The 20,939-nt window shown below is 33.5% G+C and overlaps 1 protein-coding gene across 5 annotated transcripts in view; it reads left to right on the forward strand.

Moving 5' to 3' along the window:
• Positions 1 to 20,939, forward strand: part of DOCK7 (dedicator of cytokinesis 7) — a 176,330-nt gene that overhangs the window by 41,602 nt on the left and 113,789 nt on the right. For all 5 annotated transcript variants that reach the window (XM_072974312.1, XM_072974308.1, XM_072974309.1 and 2 more), the window contains exons 10-14: positions 688 to 768; positions 5,702 to 5,867; positions 10,545 to 10,687; positions 14,164 to 14,257; positions 14,926 to 15,088. In XM_072974312.1, coding sequence (XP_072830413.1) covers positions 688 to 768; positions 5,702 to 5,867; positions 10,545 to 10,687; positions 14,164 to 14,257; positions 14,926 to 15,088 — 647 coding nt within the window. The remainder of the gene's footprint in view (positions 1 to 687; positions 769 to 5,701; positions 5,868 to 10,544; positions 10,688 to 14,163; positions 14,258 to 14,925; positions 15,089 to 20,939) is intronic.

Genomic DNA, 20,939 nt, shown 5'->3' on the forward strand with positions numbered 1-20,939 from the left:
TATTTTATTCTTTATGATGTTGTAAATGGGATTATTTTCTTAATTTCCTTTTTGAATTGCTCATTGTTAGGGTACAGAAATGCAACTGATTTTTTGTGTGTTGATTTTATATCTTGCATCCTTATCGAATTTATTAGTTTTAACAGTTTTTTTTGTGGAATGTTAGGGTTTTCTATATAAAAGATCATGTTATCTGTGTACAGAGATAATTTTACTTCTTCTTTTTCTATTTGGATGTTTTTTGGTTTTTTTTCTTGTCTAATTGCTCTGGCTCAGACTTCCAGTACTATGTTGAATAGAATTGTCAAAAATGAGCATCCTTATCTTGTTCCTAATCCTAGAGGAGAAGCTTTCAGTCCTTCATTAAGTCCAATCATTCAGTCATTCATTCAGCATTGAATATGATGTTAGCTGTGGGCTTTTTATATATGGTCTTTATTATTTGAGGTAGCTTTCTTCTTTTCCAAGTTTGTTGAGCTTTTTTTTTTTTTTTAAATCGTGAAAAGATGTTGAATTCTCCAGTTCTTTTTCTGCATCAGTTGAGATGATCATGTGGTTTTTTAATGTTATTCTGCTAATGTGTTGTATTATGTTGATTGGTTTTTTTATGCTGAACCATTCTTGCCTTCCAGGCTGATTACTTTTATTTTTAAGCTTAATTAATCTTTACTTTTTTGCCTTTGACAGCTAGAAAAAGTGCTACAGCAAGGAGACATTGGAGAGTGTGCAGAACCATATATGATTTTCAAAGAAGCAGATGCCACCAAGGTAGAATGTCATGTCTCTTATTTCTCCCACTTTCACAGTCATTAGAATCACTCCCCATTCCCCTCAAATCTCCGAACCCAACCCTAAACAACCTTTAATCTCAAAAATTATAATTTGGGAGGATACTATATGGAGCATATTAAAGAATTTTACTAATTCACTTTTCTGTTGGCTTCCCCATTTTCTTTCTTTTTCTTTCCTTTATCACTTAACTTGAGTCATGTGCTATGCTATTCCTTTAAAATCTCCCTCACCCCCAAACTAATTGATTCTTGAAATTTTTTATCTTAGAGAAAATGAAGTTAATCAGTTTAATTCCTAAATAATAAAAAATTTCCTGTATTTACAAAATAGTAATATTGATAGAACTTTTCCTAGCAAAACACAAATATTCTGGGCCTCTGTCTTGCTGCAGATAATTAAGAAATATGATTAAGATTGACAATATAACCTCCATTTTTGCTATCAGATGACTAATTTCTAGAATTTATATAAACTTATAAAGCAAAAATAATTCATGAAGAAACAGTTGGTACCAAATTCCAGATACCCTGAGATAACTATAAGAATGGCAGGTGAGAGAGTTCCAGTCAAAATGGCGGAGTGATAGGACCACGAGCTTGCCTCTCCTCACATCTGCAATGAAACCACAACTGACTGCTAAACAACCATTGAAGGAAGCCTGGAACCTAGCAAAAAAGATCTTCTGCCACTGGAAGCAAAGAGGAAAACCACAGCAGGATGGTAGGAGGGGCATGCTTGCGATATAATTGGGCCCCATACCTCCCAGGTGGGCTACCCACAAACTGAAGATTTGTTAAGTCACAAAGGCCCTCCCACAGGAGTGAGAGCTCTAAGCCCACGTCAGGCTCCCCAGCTCGGGTCCTGGCATTGGGAAGAGAAGGAGACCCCTGGACATTTGGTTTTGAAGGCCACGGGGGCTTGGCTCCAAGAGCCCCACGGGACTGGGGGAAATGGAGACTCCATTTGCTTGAGAAGCGTATACAGAAACTCACGTGCACCAGGTCCAAGGGCAGAGGCAGCGATTTCATAGGAACCTGGGCCAGACCTGCCTGCTGGATTTGGAGGGTCTCCTGGGGACATAGGGAGCAGCTGCAGCTCACTCAGCGGACATAAAAGCTGATGACGACATTCCAGGAGTGTTAATCTACATGAGCTTTCCTGGAGGTTGATATCTTTATTGGATTATTAACACCAAGACCTAGCCCCACCCAACAGCCTGTAGGGAAGCCTTAGGCCAAACAACATACTGGGTGGGAACACAGCCACACCCATCAGCAGACTTCTTAAGCCACAAAGGCCTCTAGAGACAGCCCTACCCACCAGAGGTCCAGGACCAAGCTTCACCCATCAGTGGGCAGGCATTGGCTCCTCCTGCCAGGAAACCTGCATAAGCCTCTAGTCCAGCCTTATCCACCAGGAGCAGATACTAGAAATAAGAAAACAATAATCCCAAAGCCTGTGAAAGAAATCCACAAACACGTAGACAATATGATAGCGGCAATATGATAGACAATATGAGGCGGCAAAGGAATGTCTCCCAGGCCAAGGCACAGGATAAAATCCCAGAAGAAGCAACAAGTGATGAGGAGAGAGGTAATTTATCTGAGAAAGAGTTTAAAGTAATGATGGCCAAGATGTTCAGAGAACTCAAGAGAAGTATAGATTCACAAAGTGAAGCTTTTAGCAAAGACTTGGGAAATATAAAGAATACCCAAACAGAGTTGAAGAATAAAATCACTGAAATGAACAATACACTAGAAGGAACCAAGAATAGACTAAATGAGGCAGAAGAATGGATCAGTGAGCTAAAAGACAGATTAATGGAAATCACTACTTCGGAACAGAAAAAAGACAAAAGAATAAAAAGGAATGAGGATAGTTTAAGAGAACTCTGGGACAACATGAAGCACTCTAATATTCCCATTATAGGGGTCCCAGGAAGAGAAGAGAGAGAGAAAGGACCTGAGAAAATTTTTGGAGAGATAATAACTGAAAACTTACCCAACTTGGGAAAGGAAATAGTCACCCAGGTCCTGGAAGCACAGAGAGTGCCACACAGAATCAGCCCAAAGAGGAACACACCAAGGCACATAGTCATCAAATTGACAACGATTAAAGATAAGGAGAAAATATTAAAATTAGCAAGAGAAAAGCAATGAATAACATACAAGGGAACTCCTGTAAGTTTATCAGATGATTTTTCAGCAGAAACTCTACAGGCCAGGAGGCAGTGGCACGATACAAAGTGATGCAAGGGGGAAACTTACAACCAAGAATCCTCTATCCAGCAAGACTCTCATTCAGACTTGGTGGAGAAATCAAAAGCTTCACAAATAAACAAAAGCTAAAAGATTTCAGAACCACCAAACCAGCTTTACAACAAGTGTTAAAGAACTTTCTCTAGTCATCAAACCATAAGAAAAGAGAACAAAAAGAAGAAAGAGGAGAAAAAAAGAGACCTACAAAAGATTGCTTTGGTTGTTCGGGGTCTTTTGTGGTTCCTTATAAATTCTGGAATTGTTCTAGTTCTATGAGGAATGCCACGAGTATTTTGATGGGGGTTACATTGGATCTGTGGATTGCTTTGGGTAGTGTGGCCATTTTGATAGCGTCAATTCTTCAAATCCAAGAGTACAAGAAATCTTTCCATTTCTTTGTGTCATTTCAGTTTTCAGAGTATAGGTGACCTCCTTGGTTAAGTTTATTTCTAGATGTTTTGTTGTTTTTGATGTAATGGAAATATCTCTGCCAGTTGTAAAATTCTGGTTTTTTGAAGTGGAAAAAAAGTGAATGAAGGGTTGCAAATGGCAAAATATCCTTTTTAATGGGTGAGTTGTATTCCATTACACACGCACCACACACGCATCACACACACACACACATACATATACACATACACACACACACACTAATATATATATATACATGCTGCATCTCCATTGTCTATTCAGCTTTTGATGTGTACTTGGGATGTTTCCATGTCTTGGCAACTATAAATAATGTTGCTGTTAATGGCAGAGTGTATGTATCTTTTTGAGTTAATTCTTATTTTGTGGTAGACTTTATTCCTTTGATAACTATGTAAGTTTAAAAAGCTAAAGCTCTAAACATTCTTAGAACAACAAACAGTACATATATGTAAATTTAAAAATTTTTTTGTGGTTAAAAAAAATAAATGATCTATCAAGCCATGAAAGACATAGGAGAAAGTTAAAAAGACATATTGCTAAGTGAAAGAAGCCAGCCTGAAAAGGCTACAAACTGTACGATTCCAACCAAATGACATTCTAGAAAAGGCACAGCTACAGAAACAATACAAAGATTGTGGTTTCCAGGGGTTTGGGGAGAGTGAGGGAGGGAGGAATGAATAGATGGAGCACAAGGGATTTTTAGGGCAATGAAATTATTCTGTATGATACTATAGTGGTGGCTACATGTCATTATGCATTTGTCAAAACTCATAGAATGTACAATGTCAAGAGTGAACCCTAATGCAAACTATGGGCTTTGGTTGATAACAATGTACTCATGTTGGTTCATCGATTGTACCAAATATGCCACACTGACAAGGGACATTAAGGGTAGGAAAGTATATATGTGTGGGTGGGGAGGGCCATGTGGGAACTGTATTTTCTGCTCGATTCTGCTATAAACCTGAAACTGCTCTAAAAGAATGAAGTCTATCAAAAAAAAAAAAAAAGAAGAAGAATGGCAGGTGATTGTAGATCTTTGCACACATGGTTTAATATGTCAGACATCCAGGAGAGATGTACTTGAGGAATACTGGACAGGTCACCAAAATCTAAAAAACATTTTGCTTTCTATTTTTCTGAGATTGAGATCAAGAATTGGGCCTTTTCTGCTTATATGGTTACTTCTGAGCACATTATATTCTCTGATTCCTGGATATCTGGTTCAAATTAGGGTTAAAGTATCCTGGCTTTCCCCAGGTCATCATTTTACAAATTAAATTTGCTCTGTTAATATGAAGCTTATAGGTATATAATTGCAGTTTATTTCACACTTCCCTTACATATTTACATAAGCTGATAGAATTAAGTACTCTTAAAGCAAGAATCTATTTTGGAGGTCTGACAGATACAGCAATAAACAGCTACAATTTAGCTATCCCTTCATCTTATCTCAGCCCTGAGTCCCAAGATAGGACACTATCACCAGAGTATACTTCACAAACATCTTATATGGACAGAGTATGTGAAAGATTTTGGTGTAAGTTTTCACCTTTGGACCATTGGTTGACTATTGCAAGCCATCTTAGTGTTTGTTTCGGGGATAGCCTAAAAACTGAGCCAGCTTCAAGATGTCTTCCAGATAAGCACGCACTCTTTGGGTCATTAGTCTTTTCCCAGGGTTTCGTCCTCTTGTCGTACTTTTTTTTTTTTTTTTGCTTCTTTTATTACAACTCTGGGCTTATTTATTATTGGTCTATTTGTGACCCCCACTCATATGTCATGGTTGTCATATGTTAGTGATTATTTCAAAATGGCCCAACCACTTCTGTCTTTCTTAGAAATATAAAATTTAACAAGGCATAACCTAGAATATTTTGTAGTTGGCAGATGCTGACTAGAACATGGTTATTTTTCCTTTCATACAATAGTACTTGTAGTATGTAAACGTGTTTGACACTTGCTCTCCTTCATTTTCTCCCAACATAAGATCATCACAAACAGAAATTTTAAAGACTTTTACAAACATTTGTAGAACTGGTTGAGGTGGTTTAGTAGTGTAGAAAATGCACTGTTACTTGATCTCTGAAAGGTACAGATTGTTTTTCCATCTTTGCTGAGAATTCTTAACTTTTATATTTTCCTTGTATGTTATGAAGTAGCCTTTAATTCATTTCTTTTGAGCATAATCATATAATGTATAAAGTTTTATTTTGCAGAATAAGGAAAAATTGGAGAAGCTGAAAAGTCAAGCTGATCAGTTTTGCCAGAGACTTGGAAAGTATCGCATGCCTTTTGCTTGGACTGCAATCCATTTAATGAATATTGTTAGCAGTGCTGGTAGTTTGGAAAGAGATTCTACAGAAGTAGAAATAAGCACTGGAGGTAAGAGTGTTTTGTATAAAATATTTCTACATGTATAATGGGGGAGAGTATAGCTCAGTGGTAGAGTGCATGCGAGGTCCTGGATTCAATCCCCAGTACATCCATCAAAAATATGTATATATTCCTACATGTATAATTAAACACTTTTCTTACGTAGACTTGTTTTATTTGTAAACTTTGCAATGCAATGAGGCATTAAAAGGGTTTTGTTTTTTTCCTTTAACAGGTTTATTGAGATATAATTCACATACCATACAGTTCACCCGTTTAACGTGTGTAATTCAGTGTTTTTTGAGTATATTCACAAGGTTCTGCAGCTGTCACCACGGTCTAATTTTGAAACACTTTTGCACTCATTAGTAGTCACTCTTTATTCTCTCTAATTCCTTAAATTCAGTGCTAACCAACCTCTAATCTGTTTTGTCTGAATGGATTTGCCTATGCCAGACATTTTATATTGATAGAATTATACAATAGGTAGTCTTTTGTGACTACCTTCTTTCACTTAGCATAATGTTTTAAAGGTTCATCTGTGTTATAGCATGTAGCAGTATTTCATTTCTTTTTATTGCTGAGTAATAGTCCCTTGTACAGATATACTGTGTTTTATTTATCCATTCATCAGCTGATAGACATTTAGGTTGTTTCAACTTTTTGGTTATTATGAATAATGCTGCAGTGAACATTCATGTATAAGCTTTTGTGTGGACATGTTTTATTTCTCTTGGTCATATAGCTAGAAGTGAAATTACTGGTAATACGATAATTCTCTTTAACCTTTTGAAGAACTGCCAGACTGTTTTCCAATGTGGCTGCACCATTTAAAAATTCCACTAGCAGTGTATGAGTGCTCCAGTTTTTAAACACCTTTGCCAGTGCTTTTATTATCTGTACTTTGAATATAGCCATCCTAGTGCAGGTGAAGTGGTGTCTCACTGCAGTTTGTATTTGCCTTTCCCTGATAGCTAATGACATTGAATATCATTTTGTGTGCATTTATTACTTGTTTATCTTATTTTGAGAAATATACAGTGATAACCTTTGCTCATTTTTTAATGAATTTTTTTTCTTATTGGGTTAATGCTCATTTTTTAACTGGCTTTTTCGTATTCTTGTTATTAAGTAGTAAGAGTTCTTTATGTATTCTGGATACAAGTCCTTTATTTAATAAAGGATTTGCAGATATTTTCTCCCAGTCTATGGGTTGTCCTTTTACTTCTTGATGGTGTTGTTTGTAGCACAGAAATTTTAAATTTTGATGAAATTCAGTTTCTCTGATTTTTCTTTTGTTGTTTGTGCTTTTGGTATTGTACCTAAGAGAGCATTACCTTATCCAAGATAGAGAAAATTTATTTGTATGTTTTTGCCTAAGAGTTTAATAGTTACAACTCTTATATTTCGGTATAACTTATTTTGAGTTAATTTTTGTACATGATAAGGTTTCCAACTTCATTCTTTTTATGTGGATATCTAGCTGTCCTGCACCATTTGTTGAAAAGACTATTCTTTCCCTATTGAATGGTCTTGGCACTCTTCTTGAAAATCAGTTGAATGTAGATGCATGGGTTTATTTCTGGACTCTTCAGTTCTGTTCCATTGATGTATATGTCTAAGCTTTTGCTAGTACTATACTGTCTATTATTTTGGCTTTGCAATAAGTTTTGAAATTGGGAATAGTGGGTCCTCCAGTTTGTTTTCCAAGATTGTTTTGACTATTTTGGGCTCTTTCATTTTCATAAAAGTTCCTAAAGCGTTTTGCACAAAGGCAGCTGGAATTTTGAAAGGAATTTCGTTGATTTTGTAGATCAATTGGGGGAGTATTGTCCAAATAACAATATTAAATCTTCAAATCCATGGAATGTTTTTCCATTTATTTAGATCTTAAAAAAATTTTTTTAAACAATGTTTTGTAGTTTTCAGTGTATGTCTTGCCCTTCCCTTGTTAAATATGTATCCAAGTATCGTATTGGTTTTTGATGCTATTTTAAATGGAATTGTTTTCTTAATTTCATTTTCATAGTGTTCATTTCTGTTGTATAGAAATACAACTGGCTTTTGAATTTTGAGCTTGTGCTTTGAAACCTTTTTGAACATGTTTATTAATTCCCATTTTTTTTTCTTTTCTGGGTTCTTTAGGATTTTTTATATACAAGGTCATATCATCTGCAAATAAAAATAGATTTTCTTTTTCCTTTCCAATCTGGATGCCTTTACTTCTTTTTCTTATCTAATTATCTTCACTAGAACTCCCTGTACAATATTCAATAAAGGTGGTAAGAGTGGGTATCCTCATCTTGTTCCTGACCTTAAGGGAATGCATTTAGTCTTTCAGCAGTGTGATGTTTGCTGTAGGCTTGAGGAAATTCCCTCCTATGTCTAGCTTTTTGAGTGTTTTTTATTATGAATGGATGTTGGATTTCATAAAATGCTTTCTCTGCCTTTATTGAGATGATTTGTATGGCTTTTGTCTTGTAGTCTTTTGGTATGGTGTACTGCATTAATTGATTGGTTTTGAATGTTAAGCTAATCTTACATTTCTGGGAGAAGTCTCACTTGGTCATGATATATAATTTTTTATATATGCTGTTAGAGTCTATTTCCTCATATTTTGTTTATTATTTTTGCTTCTGTTTTCCTAAGGGATACTGGTCTGTAGTTTTTCTTTCTTAAAATATCACTATCTGGTTTGGTGTCAGGGTAATACTGGCCTCATAGAAATGAGTTGTGAATTCTTCCTTCTGCTTTTTGGAAGAGTTTGTGAACAATTGGTATTCATTCTTCATTGAGAGTTTGGGAGAATTCACTAGTGAAACCATCTTGGCTTGATTTTGTCTTTGTGCTAAATATTTTTATTACTAATTAGATCTCTTTTTTTTTTACATTTTTTATTGATTCATAATCATTTTACAGTGTTGTGTCAAATTCCAGTGTTCAGCACAATTTTTCAGTCATTCATGGACATATACACACTCATTGTCACATTTTTTTCTCTGTGATTTATCATAACATTTTGTGTGTATTTCCCTGTGCTATACAGTGTAATCTTGTTTATCTATTCTACAATTTTGAAATCCCAGTCTATCCCTTCCCACCCTCTACCCCCCCCCCCGGTAACCACAAGTCTGTATTCTCTGTCCATGAGTCTATTTCTGTCCTGTATTTATGCTTTGTTTTTGTTTGTTTTTGTTTTTTAGATTCCACATATGAGCGATCTCATATGGTATTTTTCTTTCTCTTTCTGGCTTACTTCACTTAGAATGACATTCTCTAGGATCATCCATGTTGCTGCAAATGGCATTATGTTGTCGGTTTTTATGGCTGAGTAGTATTAATTAGATCTCTTATTTTAGATCTATTCATATTTTCTCTTTCACCTTCAGTCAGTTTTGATAGTGTGTATCTTTCTAGAAATATGTTCATTTCACCTAAATTGTTATTTAATCTGACTGTTGACTTACAGTTATTCATAGTAGTGCAGTATAATCCTTTTTTCTCTCTAAGGTCTGTAGTGATGTCCCCTCTTTCATTCCTGACTTGAGTAATTTGAGTCCTTTCTATGTATTTCTTTCCTTCATTAGTTTAGGTAAAGTTTTAAAATTTTCATCTTCTTGAAAAATCAGTTTTTGGTTTTATTGAGCTTTTTTCTATTGTTTTTCTAGTTTTTACTTCATTTATTTCTGCTCAAGTGTTGTCTTTTTTGGTATACCTTTCTAATGCTTGCTTCAGATTAATTTTCTCTTTTTCTAGTTTCTGAAGTTGTAAGTTTAAGTTACTTGTTTGAGATCTTCTTTTTTAATGTAGGCATTTACAGCTAAAAATTTCCCTCTGAGCACTTCTTTAGTGATATCTCATATGTCTGGGTATTTTGTACTTTTGTTTTCCTACATCTTTGATGTTTTTTAATTTCCCTTGTTATTTCCTCTTTGCTCCATCAGTTAGTCAGAAGTCTGCTGTCTAATATTTACATGTTTATGAATTTCCCAAATTTTCTTCTGTAATTGACTTATAGTTTTAATTCAACTTTTCTTGGAAAACATATTTTATATGATTTCAGTCCCTTTGAATTTATTGTATTTTGTTTATAGCTTAGTATATAGTTTATCTTGTAGAATTTCTTACGTATGCTTGAGAAGAATGTATATTCTGCTTTTGCTTAGTGGAGTGTACTGTAGATGCCTGTTAGGTCTAGTTTGTTTATAGTTTTGTTTCTTTTCTATTTCCTGGTTGATTTGCAGCATAGTTGCTGTATTGGTTTTGAATAACAGGGTTATCTTGCAAAGACTTTGAATGCAAGTTATCTTAAATTTTGTTTCAAACTCAAGTGCTGAGGCTGGGAGACCATTATTATATGGTGACTAAAATTTATATTATGAATATTTTCTAGTAAATACACAGCTCCTCTCTAGCTGCTTTTCATAGCTCATTTTTGGTTATATGCATAATCTCTGTGTGGTAGAGACTCATTTTACACTGGAGCCATTTTAAAAGAGAACCTGAGGAATTAAGTTTTGTGCTTCCTCACTGATCTCTCCAGACATGAAATTGTTCTACTATAGTCAGTATGTTGTGGGGATAATTTTCAGCTTCAGTGGATTATTTTGCTGTGTTTGGAAAGCTGCTTTAAAAGAAATTTTAAATAAAATGATGATGAATGTCTTATTTTTTTTTCTTTGGTAGAACGGAAAGGGTCTTGGTCAGAGAGAAGGAATTCTAGTATTGTTGGCAGAAGATCACTTGAAAGGACAACAAGTGGAGATGATGCTTGTAACTTGACCAGCTTTCGACCTGCTACTCTCACAGTGACAAATTTTTTTAAGCAGGTATTGTTGTGTCATGTAGGAATTCTAGGGGGCTATTTGTACATAAATTTCTTTTGATTTTAGAAAAATCACAGTTGTGCACGTAGTACATATACATATGTGATTTCAAGAAGTTAAAAAGGTTAAGAATAAAAAGAATAAAAAGTATAAGAATAAAAAATAATATAATATTGTTTTATCATTATATTTATTTAAATGTTGACACTGACTAGTAATGCGTCAAAATCAATCATCCACATGTATATTCTATTTCTTAATTTTAATATTTTAGCTTTCTTAAGCATTGATGATTTATGAATTTTCTTAGAGTAGATGTGTGGTTCATCTGTCCTCCCCACCCAAGTTTTTTCTTGACCTAACGTACTATATCCATAGAATATGGAATATAAATTTCAGGCCCTAGTGGTTCATTTTTGTGCTGAAATACATTCAACATTATTTTTATAGGTAAATTTATAGGTCCAAAAAGTTCTTGATCAAAGATATTTTGTTCTTTGCAAGTATGTTTTCTGTACTTCAATTCATGAGTCAAATCAGTAGTTTTCAAATGCTGGTCATGATCCATTAATAGTGATGGAAATTTAGTAGATAACACACAACATTAAAAAAAGAAACCCAGTAGAATAGAAAAATAATAGTGCATTGCACTTAGTAAAGTTAAATATTGCTGAAGTTTTTTTCCCTCCAATTTTTGTGTTTGTGCATACCTATGGATATGTGGATATATGTGTATATGTGACTGGATTTTGATGTAAAATGAATTTTATACTGTGAATCAAAATCAGAAAATTTTGAAAGTCTGCCTGAGATAACCAGATGACCAGAACCATATAAGAACAGGAGAAAATTTGTGTTAGTGTGACAAACTGGAGAAGAGTACCATGTATGTATTTTGGAGCAGATTAAAGGAGAATGCTGAGTATTATTTCAAAATTCTCCCTTCTGAGGTGTTATTCTAAATAAGAGGAGAAAATCCTGGCCTACTGACACCTTATAATTTGAGATGGCAAGGGTTTAGGGCAGGATGTGTCATGAACTGACAGGTAGTGATCTATATGAAGCCTTTCTCACGGTTATGTATCAGTAGCTTTCACAGGCAGCTGCTCTGTGAGACTCAGATGGAAAATAAAACAGGTGAGGTGTCTGAAGTGGCAAGGGTCTTTCTTTTTACTATGGGTAATAATGCAAGAAAGAGTCTAGAAGAGGCCACAGTGTTACCTGGGTAAGGTGATAAGCCCAAACTTAGCTGTGGAAACAGGGCAGTAGATTTACTTAGTACAATGACACAACTTTGTAGCTATGACATTTCTCTCTCTTTCTCTTTTTTGCGCCACTATCACTTCTGCTATTTCCATAGCTTTTAAAAAATTTCTTCTGCCAGCTTCACTATTGAACTCGTATTGTAAACTTAAAATCAACAAGTCATCCATCCACCCACCTGTTTATTTGACAAATATTTTTTGAGCATTCACCATGTACTGAGCATCAATCCACCCACCTACCTATTTATCTAATAAATATTTGTTGAGCATTCGTCATGTACTGGACACTGTGTTAGAGACTGATAACTGGTAACTGGAACAAAGTGTGAAAACTTACAAAAAGAACAATGAAAAGCATTTACACTTGACTCTTGTACAATTCTGTATTTTTTTAACTATTAGCATGTATGATTTTTATAAGTAAATAGCTAGAATATCAGGCAAGTGCATATTAAGTAAAAAATAGAGATTGTAATTTTAATAAAGTAGAATTCAAGGTACTAGTTTCTCCTAAATGAGATACATAAGGCAATTTTTTGTTTAAATTGATGAGAGATTACTCTCCATGATTGGGATATAGTAATTAGGAGTGTTTATGTACACAGATTTGTAATGTGTCAAGCCAAAATTATTAGGAATACATGGAGATTTTAAAACTCCACACATTAATTTTAAGGACTATTGTTTGTTGACATGTATAGAAGTTAGTTGCTTCAGGAGTACAGCGGTAAGCATGCAGAATGGAGGAATGAGTGTTAGCTATGCTTATTCATGTGTTTGGTGATTGACTGGCATCAGCTGATCTAGACTGACATCTGCTGGGCAAACTGAAATGATTCGGACCTTTTCCATGTCTCTCAGTTATTCTTTAGCAGGCCACCCTGGTCATGTTCTTATAGCAGTGGCAGAAATTCAAGAGAGAAGGCCACCTTACTTATATAAATGTCTTTCAAGTGTTTGTGTCATGTTTGCTTACTGGCTAAAGAAATCCCATAGCTAAGCCTTAGGGAGAGAGCTATGTCCTACCCAACAAAAGGCATGAAAATAGACAAGGTGTAAAGAATGGAGACCAATAATATAGTCAATTTAACAGGTTAAGTAGACAGAAATAATTGAGTCTACAGATAATCTGTATTTCAAATAAGGAACATTTAAAGAGCTGTATTAATTCTATACTCCGAAGGGTGTATTTTAGCAACTGATGAAACATTACAATAATTAGTTAAAAAAAACTTCATAAAGTCAGATTCTTTAAACATAACATAACTCATGAAACTAAAAACCACTTATAAAAGTATTAGCAAAAATCTCCAACCATTTAAATTTTAAATCACTTTTTAAGATAATGGGATGAAAGAAGATCAATTCTGTATCCTGTTTAGAATACAATAGTGAACAAATGGGATCTGGCTCAAGGAGAGCACACAGTAATAACGTAGCTTTAAGTATGTTCATTACCAGTAAGATGAAAAGACATTGTATGAACTATGAATTAAAAATAATATGATATCAAATGCAAGAGGTTTGAATTAATAAAATCTAAAGAATGACTCTTGAATGAAAGAATAAAATTAACTTCTACCTATATAAGTGTAAGAAAAATATTACATTAAATTAAGATTTTTTTGTTAATTAGATATGGTTTGATTTTTTGTTTCTTTTTTCCCATTGAGGTCTTTTCAGAGTTTTCTTTCTGCTCTTATTATCAGGAAAATTGTCTTTTTTCTTAAGAGTAGTTTTTTGTTGTTACTTTCTTTCCTTTTTCGAATTCAGCTAATGCTCTATATTTTGCACTTAAGAAATTTGGTGATATAAAATTGAAAAGACAAAAATACAAGTGTAACAAATTTATGACTATCATATATGTATGTATGTCTGTTTTATGTCTATATTCTTATTTTTCTTTTTTCTATTTATCTGCCTCTAATTTGCATCAATTTTTATTTTAGAATGTCCTGTAATATCTTATAAACATAGATAATGAGCTATAAATAGAAGTATAAAATTAAAAAATACCAATATCGTAACTTTTAATAAAACTTGAAAGCATAGAAAGAAGAAAATGGCATGTTTTTTGGTGTGTTAGCGTGTTTATTTTTAATCATAATTATATTAACTTAATTTTGCTTTTCATTCTGACTAAATTGAAGGAAGAAGGGCAGGATCTATTATATTTTTTTTGTCGAATACTTTGTCCTCTGTTTTTAAAATCAGGAAGGAGACCGCTTAAGTGATGAAGATCTGTACAAATTCCTTGCTGACATGAGAAGGCCATCTTCTGTTTTACGGCGACTAAGACCTATTACAGGTATTTTGAAATTTTGCAGACATGAAGACAACTATTATCATCGCTAATAGTCGTTGTTTTTGTAATTATGTATTCCTTTTTTCACTTATCTGGCCCACATGTCTTTTTGTGCTCAATACCTGCTAGTCTTCATGTCACTATTCTACTCTCCTGTGGTCCAACAGTTTGGATGCAGGTTTACCTTTGATAATTTGAGTACTGAAATGAGGACAATGAATAATATTGTGGCTTAAAATTGTTTTCTAGAGAGGAAGAAACATACATGTAATGATAAATATTCAGAAACAGATTCATATTATGATCAGAGTAAACCATGGGAATGAAACTATTTTGAAGTCAGTCAAGTTTAAACCAAATCAGTTAGTCTTCAAAATGTTGGCTTGTTTCTATGCTAGATTCTTTCTTTTTTGTCTTTTTTTGCTTCCTCCTTCCTTTCCATTCATTCATTCAGTGAGCATTTATTATTTTATGTATTTATGTCTGTATAAGTAATATATGTGTGAGACTTGGTAAGATGAAATAATTTAGAGGTCTGAGACGATAGCAGTTTTTGGTTTCTTCCCACACTTTTTGCAAAAATAGGATCTAAATTCTTCCAAAAGTATTTTTAGTGTTAGGTTGTTATTTATTATGTTTACATTGTTTTTATAATATATTTTTATATGCAGCTCAGCTAAAGATAGACATTTCTCCTGCACCGGAAAACCCCCATTATTGCTTAACTCCAGAGCTGCTTCAAGTGAAGCTTTACCCTGACAGTAGAGTTAGACCTACCAGAGAAATTTTGGAGTTTCCTGCAAGGGATGTCTATGTTCCAAACACTACTTACAGGTAACACATTTTGCTTTTGGAAAATTCTGAAATAAGATACTGTATACTCTAATACTAATGTAGAATGAGACTTAAAAAATCTTTTGTAGCTTTGTTGCTTATTCCATTTCTTACCTCATGATGTTGTTAATAGCTGTAACGTATTAAGGTTTTACTGTGCACCAGATATAATGTTAATTACCTTATATACATTAGCTTATTTAATCTTCATCGCTTGAAGTAGGTATTACCTTCATTTTAGAAGTGAGTAAACTGAAGGATAACAAGGTTATACTTTTACTGTGTTGGAGCTAGCATTTGAATTGTGGGTTGTTAGGTTAAAACATTTGAACTCCTAGTTACTGTATTTCCTCAAATGTTCTTATTAATAGAATCTAGCATTATACATGAATCAAATTTATGTGCCTGCATTATTTTCTAACAGCTAACCAACAACATTTAGTAATTCTACATTACTCAGAGAAAACTTGCCAGGAAGTTGTTGGTTAGACTCTTTGGGCTGAACACTGCATAACTCTAGGGGTGTCATTTACATGTACTCTTTATGAGTGAGGCTCCCTTTATTTGTGAATGCTGAGACCATGACTTGACATGTCAGTTGGGATAGCAAACAAGACAACTGAGACATAAGTTTTTACCTAGACGTCCCCATTTTATGGTATATTTCACCACCATTTACCCAGTTTTTGAGACCAAAAATTTTGGAATTGAAATGATTTCTCTTTGTTATTCACATTTACTCCTCCAACATGTTCTATAGGTTTTACTTTCAAAATGAATCCCAAATCCAATACTTCTTTCTTCTTCAGCCTTTAAAATTCTGGTCAACATCCAGTTCAGCACTGTCAGAAATATAATGGGAACTACGTTTGTAATTCAAAATTTTATACTTGCTGCATTAAAAAAAATAAAAAGAAACAAGTGAAATTAACTTTAATTATATGTTTTAACCCAATATATCTAAAATATTCTTTTAATGTGAAATAAATATAAAAACATTCTTTGACTCTTTTTTTTTTTTCACTCCTACTAAAAGTCTTCAAAGTCTGGTGTGTATTTTACACTTAAGCCATATTTCAGTTCAGATGAGCCACATTTCAAATGGTCAGTAGTCACATGGGACTAGAGGGTAGAATATTAGATAGCTACTGATCTGGAATTTTGCTGTACCTTTTTAAATTTGATCATTTTATTTCTACCCTTGTTCAGTTGGTTCTCAACGTTGTAGCCAGAGAGATTTTTAAAAGATACAAATCAGATCATTTATTCCTCTGTCTAAAACCCCTAGTGGTGTCCATTACAAGCAGAAAAATAATGAATTTTTTTTGATTTTGTGTTTTACTGAAGTGTAGTTGATTTACAATGTTAGTTTCAGGTGTGCAGCAAAGTAATTCAGTTATACATATACATACATATATATATTATTCTTTTCCATTATATGTTATTACAAGAAATTAAATGTAGTTTCCTGTGCTATACAGTAGGTCCTTATTGTTTATCTATTTTATATGTAGTAGTGTGTATCTGTTAATCCCTAACTCCTGATTTATCCTTCCCCCGCTCTTTCCTTTTTGGTAACCATAATTTGTTACAAATGAATTTTTTATGATAATCTATAAGATTCTACATGATCTGGCTCCTGCCTTTCTCTAACTTCATATCCATCTATTCTCTGCCTTGCTCATTTCATTTTAGCCTCAATGGCCTTTTTATTTATCTTTGAACAAACAAAATTCTGCCTAAGATTTTTTTAATTTTTTCTTCTCTTTGCCTGTCATGTTTTTTCCCCAGATCGTTACATGACTTGACTCCTTATTCAGACATATATCTGCTTAAAGGTCACTCTCCTCACCCTAACTGAAAGGATCTGCTGCTTCCTTCCTCCAGCTCTTTACCCTTCCTTGCACTTACCATTATCTGGTGTTATACTATGTAGTTATATGGTCATTTTTTTCTCTTTCTCATTAGAATGTAATTACTGTAAAGGGCAGGGACTTGTCTATTTTGTTCACCACTTTATCTCCAGCATCTGGAATAGTGTGCTAGCACATGGAGAGCACACAGTAAATATTTATTCAATGAATTAAGAAATAAGAAACTGTACAGTGGTATGAGAATGGAATTTAAAGTCATACAGATATGGGTGTGATTTCTGACTCCAATGTTTACTATTTGGTATCATAGAACAAGTTACTTAATTTATTGGCACTCAAGTTTTATTAATAAAATGTGAGATGATAATACCTATCTTTTCTTGTGAGGGTACAGAGCACAAAGCATTGCATTAGCAATGGCACTTAACATGAGTAAAATTCCTGGAAGATAGGCTAAAGAAAATATATGGTGCTTTTAAAAGAAACAGGTGATACAGATATTCTCCTATAAATTTTACATATATATGTGTATATATATATATATATATATTATATAAAACTGCTTAAAAGGACATGGAATAAAGAAGTGATTATGTAATCCAAGGTTTGTATTGAACAATTTAGAGATCAATTCTGCCTACTATCTAGTACAGGAATCTAGTACAATCTGATTGTGTACATTTTCCAGTGAATAATGTTTAATAAAGAAAATAGAGAGGAGGACTCTTTTTAGTTTATATATCGCCATTATCTCATTAACTGTGTACAACAGCCTGCACAGAACCAGTATGATTATCCCTGTTTTATAGATGACAAAGCTGACATTCCATAGGGTTCAGATTTGTATCTGAAAAAACCAGAAATTTAAGCATTTTTAGTGTGAGTTTTAAGAAAATATTTGCACATTGTATTTATTTTTAGTACTAAACTTAAGTATATTTTAAAGGGTCTCAAGTAAAAACGTTGAAAAGATAAATTGTCTGAATAGAGGAGAATGCACATGATTGAGGCAAACATTTAACAGGTGAGAAACTAGGAAAAAGAACCGTATTCTGAAAGTGACAGATTTCCTGTTACTTAACACCTACTGCTTCCAAATTTTATGGTTATTATCAAACAATTTAGAAAAAGCTGTCTAGAAGGAGATATATGTAAAAAATATATTTTTAACTTAATTTTTATTTTTTAAATGAAAATACGCTTTTAAAGATGTTATTGAGACTTCTCAAAGATGTTTTTAAAAAAATATTATTAAGCTATACCTAAAGTTAGAGATTTTCACATTTAAATGAAGTCTTTTTTTTTTTTTTCCACCACATGTGGTTGTTCACTTATTCTTGTAAAGTGTTAAACCAGAAGGAACTGGTCTATTCAAATCTTCTATAGGGGGAAATGAGAATGTAGATACATGGTAGTTTCTAGCAATTAGGAAATGAATGACATATTTCTTATTTTGCCAAACAAGTGGAGATAATTTACATCAAGTGCTTGCTTTATTAAGGAAATACTTATGCTATCATGGTATCATAGAAAAAAATGCTAGTGCAGTTGTTACATTAAGATAATCAAATAAAGAGCTCTTCCTTACTCTGTAAAAAAATTTTTTTATTGAATATATGAAATCATCTGAAAGGTAGTAGATTGGGTGTAATGTTACTCATGTTCCCAATTGTTACTTGATGACCGCTGTTGCACCTGAGTTATAAAGGTCATGGTACATCTAATTGAGCAAATGTTTGTGTTTTATTATTGTCTGTTTTATTGACATCCAGTTTTTAAGAGATAGGTCATAGAGCACATGCTATTCTTAGTGAGACTATTAAGATTTAGCCTCTTTCCCAAAAGTAGCCTTAGTTGTAATCACCTGTTGAACTTTCACATCTTTGTTTTTCTTCCAGTTTTAGAAAGCCTATATCCAGCAAATATGGTGTTACTAAGAATACAGGAATCAGTGCAGTGATTCAGACCTGGTGATACTGTGAGAAACAAAATGAAAAGATGTGGTTCATTTTGATCTGGATCTTAGTTAGAAGTTAGGAGTTTGCCCCATACATCTCTTAAAAATCCTCAGTAAAAGTAAATAAATCCTCAGTAAAATAGTCTTGTGAATTAATCTGAATATAGTTTTAAACTTCTTATAATAGAAAATTACAAACATACACAAAAGAAAATAGAACAGTACAGTTAACTTACATTGTCATTCCTGCTTCGTCTGTACCCTGTCCTTTTTTTCCCTGTAGTACTTGAAAGTGAAGCCTCGTCATCGTGTCATTTCACTAGTCAATCCTTTAGTATGTATTTCTAACAGATAAGGACTTAAACACTTCAGGTGTTATTGTGGCTAATTTTTTTTATGATCGCTTTATAATCTTACCCTGTATCAGTTTTCTTCTGAGTAGTTTAATAAGCTTATTGTATGGTGATTGAATTTTCCCCTAAAATTTTGTTTCTAGGAATAGCGTGGTTATTCAGAGTAAGTGTATATAGTTGGCCCTTCGTATTAGCGGGTTCCATATCTGCATATTCAACCAACTGCAGATCGAAAATACTTGGGAAAAGTAAATTCCAGAAACATCCGCAAAAGCAAAATGTGAATTTGCTGTGTCCTGGCAACAATTCACGTGGTGTTTACATTGCATTAGGTATGGTAAGTAATCTAGAGATGACTTAGAGTATATGCGAGGATGTGCAAATCCTGTGCTGTTTTATATAAAGTACTTGAGCATCTCTGGATTTTGGTATCCTTAATGGTCCTGAATCAAGCCCCCATGGATACTAAGGGAAGACTGTACTACTTATATTATGACCTGAGAGCCATGTAATTCATGTTTCTTAAACTAGGTTATCATATGATGGTAGTTCTCTCTTTAGAGTTTTGGGGTTCTTAATACCCTTTGGCAGTTTTGTAAATCCTGGGAGTCTCTTTTTGGGAATAATCTTTTTTAATGCATAAAATGAAATACATAGGAAAACAAAGGAAGTAAGTTACATTAAATTACAGTTATCAGTATTTTAAGTTGTGATATATGTTTCTTTATTAATGAATTAAATAACAAGATCTAACCATAGGTCTAAAAACTACCGTATTTTCTAAGTAATATTAAGCATTAACAGTGTTTTGAAATATCTGCAGTAGTTGTGATACACAGTTATGTATGATTTCTTTTAATGATTAAGTCTCATGTATTACTAGCATGGTTAGTTTCCTACATTCAGAATTTAAGGAAGTGTAAATTTCAGTGAAAATTGGGTATTTTTTTTCCATTCAAGTTTTTGGTTTCCTTCTTTAGAGAGTATTGGTCTTTGTTTTTATTTTAGTTTTTATAGATGTTACAAGTTATTGCCACATTCCACTGTTTTGGTTTTGCCCTAAATATGACATTCAAGCTTTTATCCTGTCTAATTGGTCCTAGTTTATTTTAACTACAGAAATTCTTGAGTTGAAAGCTCTATTTTCTAACAGTTTAACGTAGCCACCCAGGAGTTTTTAGTTGAGGGCTTGAATGTGATCGAGTGTTACCTCAGACTCCAAGCAAAGGAGTAAAATCCCAGAAGCAGCAGAGTGTGTGGAGAGCCGTTTTGCTCTTCTAGCCTAAGAATTAGAGTATTTTCAGTTAAGAAGTATTTGTACAGAGTACTTACTTAAAGAGATGTGAAGAGTAATACCTGAGATCTAGTTTTTACAAGAATATACATTTATTTAGAACTTAATAGTTCATAAAACCATTCACATACAATGTCTTACCTGACAATTACAACTCCATGAAGTAGATTTGGCAAGTTTATTACTATTCTCATATATGGGATGTGGAAATTGAGGCTTAGGTGGTTATGTGAAGATAAACAGTTAGAGCCTTACATCTTTAAGGTTGTAGGTTATTGCTTTTTCAAATAAACCTAATCATTTTGTTAGATGTATGATTGTTCTGGGATTAAACATGAATTTAGAAAAAACAGTGTATGTTTGAGATGGAATC

Source organism: Vicugna pacos, chromosome 13 (genome assembly GCF_048564905.1).
Source record: "Vicugna pacos chromosome 13, VicPac4, whole genome shotgun sequence".
NCBI lineage: Eukaryota > Metazoa > Chordata > Mammalia > Artiodactyla > Camelidae > Vicugna > Vicugna pacos.